This window comes from Triticum dicoccoides, chromosome 5A (genome assembly GCF_002162155.2).
Source record: "Triticum dicoccoides isolate Atlit2015 ecotype Zavitan chromosome 5A, WEW_v2.0, whole genome shotgun sequence".
NCBI lineage: Eukaryota > Viridiplantae > Streptophyta > Magnoliopsida > Poales > Poaceae > Triticum > Triticum dicoccoides.
The window spans coordinates 38,098,263-38,107,878 of NC_041388.1; the positions used below are offsets into that span (position 1 = coordinate 38,098,263).

At 42.1% G+C, this 9,616-nt stretch overlaps 1 protein-coding gene across 1 annotated transcript; it reads left to right on the forward strand.

Moving 5' to 3' along the window:
• Positions 1-5,601: 5,601 nt before the first annotated feature.
• Positions 5,602-9,323, forward strand: LOC119296905 (probable glycosyltransferase At5g03795). Its single transcript, XM_037574916.1, has 4 exons — positions 5,602-6,140; positions 7,542-7,768; positions 7,893-8,241; positions 8,361-9,323. Exons 1-4 carry the CDS (start codon positions 5,766-5,768, stop codon positions 9,030-9,032), a joined length of 1,623 nt encoding a protein of 540 aa, XP_037430813.1. The 5' UTR covers positions 5,602-5,765; the 3' UTR covers positions 9,033-9,323.
• Positions 9,324-9,616: the final 293 nt, after the last annotated feature.

Consider the following 9,616-nt stretch of genomic DNA (forward strand, 5'->3'; position numbering starts at 1 on the left):
TTTGTTCTTTTGCTTTTTAAAAAACGTTTGGGATTTCAAACAGTTAGGTATTTCAAAAAAAAGTCACGAATTAAAAAAATGTTCATGCTTTCCAAAGATGTACATTTTTTTATTTGATGAATAGTTTTTGTATTTTGATGAACGAATTTCCATCTATATGAATATTTTTCCAATTTTGGTGAATATTTTTTTTAATTTGATAAATAAATTTTGAATTCAAGTTTTTTTTGAATTGTATGATAATTTTTTAAATGTATGAACATATTTTGAAATGGATGACCCTTTTTTGAAATCTATGAAGATTTTGGAAGATGACGAACATTTATTAATATGATGAATAGACTTTGAATTCAATGACCACATTTTGAATTCGATGAACTTTTTTTTTCAAATTCGACGAACATCTTTTGTGAACAAAAAATGTTCACGGAAATGAAAAAAAGAAAATGAACAAAAGAAAAGAAAAAACGAAAAGGAAAAAGAAAACAACAAAAAAAGATAAACAAAAAACAAAAAATGAAAAACAAAAAAGCCGGTCTGAGAATGTTCCCAAACACCGGAAGAGGGATCATGCGATACCTGGGCCGCCCTGAATTCAAATGACCATTGGGGTGGGGGGGGGGTGCATTTGATCGGCAAATGTTGACTTACACGGAGAATAGGAATCCAAAGAGATGGTGCTGACTATGGGCCTCAATTGTTTTTGCATGGGACTAGATGAGCCTTAAAAGTCATTCGGGAATGTAGAGAAAAATAAGCCGATAGACATGTATTCAAAACTCAAATGGGCAACACTAGCCGCCGGTCGACCGGCTCCAACCTCGACCAGGGCGATTCCTATTCCCCGCCCGGATCGAGGGATAGAGAGCAAACGCGCACCCCGTCGCGTGAATGGGCCAGACCGTTAGTCTGTTCTGCGTTTTTCTGTCTATTTTCTTTCATTATTTCTTATTTCTTGTTTTCCTTTTTCTTCACGGTTTTTTTTTATTTTCTGGTTTGAAATTCCCAAAAAATTACAAATTTGTAAACCCAATTTTCAAATCATGTGCAATTTTTTAACACGTGACCGTTTTTGAAAATCATATATATATTTTAAATTTTTGAAGCATAGAACATTTAAAAAAACATGAACATTTTTTAAACTTGTGAACATTTTTTAAAGACATGGGTATTTTTTAAACTCACCAACATATATCGAAATTCATGAATAATCTTTGAATTAGCGACCATTTTTTTAATTCATGAACATTTATTTTGGTCACTTACTTTATTACTGGTTTGCCGGTGTTTGAAAGCACACCAAACATGTATTAAAAGATATTCTCGTAGATAGGTGTGAAACATCATTTATTCTTTTTGTGATGCTAATATATGAAGTATATTTTCCACCAAAAATATATGAACTATATTTTATCATGTATTAATGTGTATAATACTCCTCGATTCATTAGTGTTGGTAAAATTAGCGATATTTATTTTGTTCTCATGAAAATCATATCTTACTGAAGATTTGAGGTAGAATTTTATTGATGGTTATTTGGTGCAGATTGATAATATGCCATATCTTGGCATCACATTTATTATTTTCCACATTTGGTGTGGAAGCCCATTCGACATGGGCCATCCATGGCAAACCCTATGTTTGTGTAGACCGTTTCCACAGCTTACATGCGTAATGCGTTGTGTCGCTATGTTCGGCCATTTTCGCTGTTGTATCGAGCATTTTTTTGTTGTTTATTTTCTCGTTTCGTATGGCACTGTGCGTGTGCAGGCGCATATGTGTCACAGGGAAGACGATCTCAGTTTTGATATATAGGTTGAGGTTCACTCACCCGATGAAATGTACTGCTGACACCTAATTCTTAATCTTTCCTCATGGCATTTGGTTTATTTTGGTTCAGTTTATACTGCTTATAATAATATTGGTTTTCTAAGATCGGAACCCAAATTTGATCACCAAAGATTTAAAAGCCAAACCTAATAATATCGGTTTTCTAAGAACGGAACCTGAATTTGATCAGTGAAGATTTGAAAACCAAACCTAATAGATTGAAATATTCTGTTTAACTGGATTGCCCATAGTCACATGCCAGTAGAACAGGGACCTCCTATTCCCCGACCCGTGCAATGGAAAACGAGGTAACTTGGCCCGGCCCAGGTGCAGGGCCGGGCTCCCTTGTTTCTTTTTTTCGTTTCATTTTTTGTTCTTTTGCTTCCTTAAAACAGTTCGGGATTTCAAACAGTTCTGTATTTCAAAAAATATTCACGAATTCAAAAATGTTAATGATTTCCAGAAATGTACATTTGCTAATTTGATGATGAACACTTTTTGTATTTTGATGTACGAATTTTCATTTTTATGAATATTTTTCTGATTTTGGTGAATATTATTTTTAATTTGATGAATAAATTATGAATTCAAGAATATTTTTTGAATTGTATAAACATTTTTTAAATGTATGAACATATTTTGAAATGGATGAAGATTTTGCAGATGACAAATATTTATTAATATGATGAAAACACTTCGAATTCAATGACCACATTTTGTATTTGATGATTTTTTTGTCAAATTCGATGAACATTTTCATAATTTTTAAAAAATCTTCATGGAAATAATAAACGAAAAGGAACAAAAGAAAGGAAAAAACGAATATGAAAACAAAAGAAAAACGAGAAGGAAAAAACAAAACAAAAAAATGACAAATGAAAGAAAAACAAAAAAGCAAGCCTAGGAATGTCGAAATCACTAATTAAGGAGTACTTGTTGCAAAGAACACTCCACTTCCCCAGGTTGCGACAAAGTGGCGTATATGCAGTGCGCCACTTGTCGCAACCTGTGAGTTTTCCCTTTTTTCGTAGATCCGTTTATTCAAAACATTTTATGTTTTAAACCGTGCGTCCAAATCTCGAACCGTTTTCATCATTGGATTCCTCGCGTCAAGATCTTCAAAATTAGATCCCATGTTGATAGGCTTGACGAACTTTTTTTTTCATGAAAAAACCGGATGAAAAAAACGGGCGAAAAAACTGAACCGGAAGTACGGTTTTTTCCCTTTCCGAAAGAGGCACGCCCATGCCTCTCGTGAAATTACACCCGTGCCTCTTGTGGAAACAAAACCGTGACTCTCGTGGAAGGAAAAAAAACAGAAAACATGTTTTTTTTCCGTTTCCGAGAGGCACGCCCGTGACTCTCGTGAAAGCACAACCATGTCTCTCGCGGAAGCAAAACCATGACTCTCGTGAAAGAAAAAAAAACAGAAAACGCATATTTTGTTTCCCTTTCTAAGAGGCACGGCCGTGACTCTCACGAAAGCACAACCGTGCCTCTCACGGAAGCAAAACTGTGACTCTCGCGAAAGAAAAAAAAACAAAAAACATGTTTTGTTTTCTCTTTCCGAGAGGCACGGCCGTGACTCTCGCGAAAGCACAACTGTGCCTCTCGGGAAGCAAAACCGTGACTCTCGTGAAAGAAAAAAAAACAAAAAACGCGTTTTTTTTCGTTTTCGAAAGGCACGGCTGTCACTCTCGCTAAAACACAACCGTGCCTCTTGCGAAAAAAAAACCGTGACTTTTGCGAAAGGGAAAAAAGAAAACATGTTTTTTTCGTGCAAAATTTTTTTTATCGAATTTTTTTTATTGAAAAGCTAAGGAAGACCGGGAGAAAACCAAAACGTCGAAAAAAATCAGAAAAAAACCATTGGAAAAGCCAAAAACACGTGTAGAAAAATAAAAAACAAAATCCAAAACGAACATCCAGACGCGACACGTGGCGAATGGCTGAGAGCGCGCCAAATGACGCTGATCGTTGCGAGGCTCCCAAAGAAGCGCTCGTTAACTAGTTGCTCCCTAGAAATGTTCCCAAGACTGGAAGATGGAGCATGCGCTACCTGGGCCGGCCCGGATTCAAGCAGCGACCATGGAAGCGAGTGCATTTGATCAAAAAACATCGACCTAAGCGGAGAATAGGGATGCCGAATAGAATACGTTGAGGCATTGAGAAAGAGGTGGTGCTGACTGACCGTGGGCCTCACTTCCTTCTTCCATAGGAGCAGTTGTGCCTTAAAAGTCAGTCAAGCATGTACTTCTTTTGGTTTTTTAGTCTATATATAAGGTTTGGTCAAAGTCAACCTTTATAAAGTTTGACTAACTTTATATTAAAAAAATATAAACATCGATAATATGAAATTAATTTTATCAGATGCATCATAAAATGTATTTTCATACTGTATAATTTTAAATTTTAATATTGTAGATGTTCATATTTTTCTATATAAATTTGGCCAAACTTTATGTAGTTTGACTTTAACCAAATCTTATATGGAAAGTAAAAAAAAAACAGAGGGAGTAGAGAAAAAAAAGCCGATAGACATGTATTTAAAACTCAAATAGGCAGCATGAGGTGCCAGTCGGCCGGCTCGAGCCTCGACCAGGGCGATTCCCATTCCTTGCACGTGTCGAGGGATAGCGAGCAAACGTGCTCCCCCGCCAGCGTGAATGGGCCGGACCGTTAGTCTGTTCTGTGTTTTGTTTGTCTATTTTCTTTAATTTTTTTATTTTCTTCTCTGTTTTTATTTTTAATTTTCTACATTTTGTTAGTTTTTTCAAATTGCCCAAACTTTAAGAATTCGTAAACTACTTTACAATTCATGTGTAATTTTTAAATTCATGAACGTTTTTTAAAATCATATACATTTTTTAAAATTTGAACATTTTTTTGAAATTCATGAACATTGTTTTTCAAACTTCTGAACATGTTTTTGGAAGTCATGAATATGTTTCAAACTGAGAAACACATTTTTAAATTCACAAAACATTTTTTTAATTTGTGAACATTTATTCCGGTCACTTATTTTGTTACTGGTTTGCCGCTGTTTCAAAGCACACCAAACATATTAAGAAATATTCTCGTAGAGAGGTTTGAAACAACACTTATTCTTTCCGCGATACTAATATATGAAGTATATTTTTCACCAAAGATACATAAGCTATATTTGATCGTGTATTAATGTGTAAAATACTAGTCAATTCATTAATGTTGGTAAGATTTAGCATTTATTTTGTTCTTATGATAATCATATCTCACTGAAGATTCGAGGCAGAATTTTATTGCTGGTTTTTTTGGTGCATATTGATAATACGCCATATATTGACAACATATTTAATATTCTCCACTTTTTGGCGTGGAGACCCATTCGACGTGGGTGGTCCATGGCGACCCCCTATGTTTGTGTAGACCGTTTTCATAGCTTACATGCGCTGTGTCCCCATGTTCGTCCATCTTAGGTGTTGCATTGTGCATTTTTTTTTTGTTTATTTCTTGTTGCTATAGGAAGTTTTAGTTTAAAACATGTTTTAGTGAAAGTTGTAAACTGTTTAAGGGCCGCAGTTTAAGTCCCACATACAAGGACCTAAATGCAAAATGGGGTAAGTGAAGGGATCTGGGTCAAAAATCCTGTGGGAGCACGGTGATAAGCCATGTGGCTTCGGTAAATCCTGTGGGGCCGGCCGTGTTATAGTTCCGATGCTATGCTTTTATTTGCTCCTTTCCTTTGCGAGCGAAGAAGGCAAACTCTCATCCTTTTCTTCTCCTCGATGGCGAGCATCAGCAGAGCCTAGGCGCCTAGCATCCAGTTCCATCTCTCGAATACGCCACCCTGAGCCAGTAGCTTGGTGCGGCCGCGATCCGGAGGAGTGGTAGCTTGCTTGTCATGCTCGCCGGCCGCATCCTTGCCTTCACTCGGAGCCGGAGGTAGCCGCCGGCCATGAGAGCTTCTCCCCCCTCCTCCTCGCCGTGCCTGCATGGCCACGGAGGCAAGGTGGCGTGTGCCGTGGCCGCCTGCCTCGCGCTCGTGACCTTCCTGGTGGTCGCCTTGGATCCCAGGACCGGAGCTTCGTCCTGGTTCCTCTCTTCCTCGTCTTCCTTTCTCTCCTCCTTGAGGCCAACCGCGAGGGGTGGCAGCAATGGGGGCGCCGCCCCTCTCTTCGCGACCTCCAGCTACGCTGCTGCCGGCGGCAAGAACAGCAGCGTCAAGGCGGTGCTCTTCCGGCAGCAAGACGCTGCCGGCGGCCACCCGGCCGTGGCTTCCGTCGTCAGCGTCGGCGACCCGCCGCCTCACGTCTCCGTCGCGCCGGCTCCGGTACGGATTTCTTTTCTCGAGTAAACTTTAATGTAAAATTATTTCTCACCTTCCTCGTTTCAAGTTACCTCTGCTGCTGCCGTGTGTGTGAACCGGAACTGGTTTCTGGGTTTCCGTGCCGATTGGGTGCGTGGAAGCCATGCATGCGCGCGACGCAACGTTTTCTCACGCAGCGGCGTTTTCTTGTCGTGGTTTGCTACTGACATACGTATGGGTTACAGCAGTACACTGTTGAAACCAGTTAATTCCGGGCGGCCGATCTCGCGCCCTCGGGTGCGGTGCTGCTCTCTCGCCACGTGCCCCCTCGCGTGGCACCGTTCCCTTTGCTTATCCGCCGTCGTTGACCAGGGCGTTTAACCTATCGCTTTCTCTCACCTTACCCCATCTTCCTCACAAACCACGGCGCATCCACGGCCACCGCTGTCGCACGGCTGGAGCTGACCTAATCGCGCGGCCGATCTGGAGCTTGAACCGGTCGGCCGGCGCCTAGCGCTGCGTAGATAGAAATAGTTCAGATTTTGTTCATATGGGGGTTTGCCGACTTGATGTTGGAAATTGGTTTTTAAAAAAACTTGACATTGGAAATCTGCACATACTGTCTTTATATCGCTTTGTTTCTTACTCCCGTTTGGAGCGCAATAATTGTTTTCTATTCCTATGAGAAATGAACTGCAGCGTATAAAAGTCCCATGGATAGTTTAGTTCATGATTTAGATGCATATACACTGAAGAAGAAAGATGCATTCCGCTTTCTTTCCTTTTTTTCTAAGAGAGAGAGAAAGATGCATTCCGCTTTCTTTCCTTTGTGAGTGAAGAAAGACATTTTCGTCCCTTCCATGCATGGGCTTGGCTTGAAGGCACATAGTTATGGAAACACTTCCAGATTTGCGAGAGGACCACACAAGTAGGCTAGGGGTTTCGACGGTTTGATCCAAGTCGGCTAGAACTTGCCCTCACGCTATTTTTGCACAAGCTTGAAATAAACAACTCAAATGGCATGCCGAATTGATTCCTTCGCATCGTTGTCGATCTGGCTGTTGCAAGGATGATCTGTGTTACTTATGCAGTGAGCATTGCACCCGAAAGTGGAAACTTCTAATTGAGACCCCTGTTTTTGTTTGTGCGTGATTTAGAGCTGTCAATTAGTGGGTTTACAATCTTCAGAAAGTAAAGTTTCCCTATAGTGACCAGCTATGTTACACTTGTGTTTGTATAGAGCATGATTAATTTAACAACAACGCTATAACTACTGGGCTTGAAAAGCTTTGTTGTTTTTGTTGTTGTAAAATGATTTGGACTGGGCTTATCGAGTTACTTATATATATATATATATATATATATATATATATATATATATATATATATATATATATATATATATATATATATATTGTGTTGCAGGAAAGTGGATTTGACGATGCTGCTAGCCCGGGCGGCACGGTTGAAGTAAGGGTGCCATTAATGCAGGGGAGGGTGGATGTAAAACTGGAAAAGGTAGAACTTGGTCTCGCGAAAGCTCGTTTAGTGATAAGGGAAGCTATCCGAAACAAGGACAAGCGTCCTCCCCTAACCGACAGGGATTATGTGCCGGTTGGACCGGTGTACAGGAATGCCTACGCATTTCACAGGTACGCAAATTCCTTTTGCGTCTACACACTCTACCATTAGTCATTACACAGTATGAAATGGCTAAGGAGTAGTATTGGAAAGACACATCTGACATGGGCGCTGTTTGCTCATTTTGGCACGTAGGAGCTACTTGGAGATGGAAAAGCTGTTCAAGGTGTACGTGTACGAAGAAGGCGAGCCACCGGTGTTCCACGACGGTCCGTGCCGCAGCATATATTCATCGGAGGGCAGATTCATATTTGCCATGGAGATGGAGAACCGGATGCGCACGAGGGACCCCGAGCTTGCCCATGTCTTCTTCCTTCCCTTCAGTGTCGTCAAGATGGTGAAGATGATCTACGAGCCCAACTCGCATGACATGGAGCCGCTGCGCCGGACTCTCTCGGACTACATCGACGTTCTGTCCACCAAGTACCCGTACTGGAACAGGAGCCTCGGCGCCGACCATTTCATGCTCTCCTGCCACGACTGGGTAAGCATGCAACCTCACTCACTGTAGCATTTCAGGAGTTTGTCGAAGACATGCAACTTCACTCACTGTAGCTCAGGTGTGCTAACCGTACCATGCACGTATGTATGATTGTGTATCAGGGGCCATATGTGTCGTCGGCGGACGGCCATCTCTTCTCCAACTCCATCCGCGTGCTGTGCAACGCCAACACCTCCGAGGGCTTCAACCCATCCAAGGACGTGTCGCTGCCGGAGATCAACCTCCGGACCGACATCATAGCTGATCAGGTCGGCGGGCCATCAGCGTCGCACCGCCCCATCCTGGCCTTCTTCGCCGGCGGCGACCATGGCCCCGTTCGGCCACTGCTCCTGCAGCACTGGAAGGGCAAGGACGCCGACGTGCAGGTGAGCGAGTACCTGCCCCGCGGCGTGTCGTACATCAACGTGATGCGGCGGAGCAAGTTCTGCCTGTGCCCCAGCGGCTACGAGGTGGCCAGCCCCAGGGTGGTGGAGGCCATCTACCTCGAGTGCGTGCCGGTCGTCATCGGCGACGACTACGTGCTGCCCTTCAGCGACGTGCTCAACTGGCCCGCCTTCTCCGTGCGGGTCGCCGTGGCGGACATACCCAACCTCAAGACCATCCTCGCCGCCGTGTCGCCGCGGCAGTACATACGGATGCAGCGGAGGGTGAGGACCGTGCGCCGGCACTTCATGGTCAACGGCCCGCCGCGCCGGTTCGACGTCTTCCACATGATCCTCCACTCCATCTGGCTCAGGAGGCTCAACGTCAGGCTCCATGCGCAAGACTCCTGAAATATTCTTTGGTTTCCTTCTTTTTATGTAGGGGGCGTCTAACAACCAGTTTTCAACTGGTTTTGGTTTGGGTCTAGGCCAAATTTCTTGTCCAGTTATGATTTGACACATGTCTACCTGCCTAGTTTCGTATGGTAAATATTTGTTTTTGGTTTGGGTGTTGGGGAGTGTCTAACAACCAGTCAACTGGTTTTGCATGGTAAAGATTTGTTAGAACTTGGAGTGAGGTGGGGTGTTGGGAATGTAAAAATCAGTTCAAACTTGTCAGGATAAAATGGGTTGCCGATGAAATTCTTGGTCTTGTGTCACCCATCCTGCCTTTGTCAGTTTACCAAACTGTGGATACTGTTCAATCCTACTATTTGTCAGTGGGAAGATGATACAGTTAAGGCTTTCTTCCCGCTTTAGCATACAAGATTTTGTTGCGAGGACTTTACTATCTGGCCTTATTTTAAAAGTTTTGGTATTGAAAAGAAGAGTACATTGATATATTGATAGAGCGCAATTTAGTAGATGTTCGTGCACTTTTAGCTAGCATAATACTACCTATGATACTAAGAAAATTATGCTCTTGCACTTTTCAT

What these genes read in the sequence shown, in the direction of transcription:
- LOC119296905 (XM_037574916.1), top strand. Translation starts at nt 5,766, where the DNA reads ATGAGAGCTTCTCCCCCCTCCTCCTCGCCGTGCCTGCATGGCCACGGA. An exon ending in TCTCCGTCGCGCCGGCTCCG is followed by an intron (nt 6,141 to 7,541) that starts GTACGGATTTCT and finishes ATTGTGTTGCAG; the next exon opens with GAAAGTGGATTTGACGATGC. An exon ending in AATGCCTACGCATTTCACAG is followed by an intron (nt 7,769 to 7,892) that starts GTACGCAAATTC and finishes TTTGGCACGTAG; the next exon opens with GAGCTACTTGGAGATGGAAA.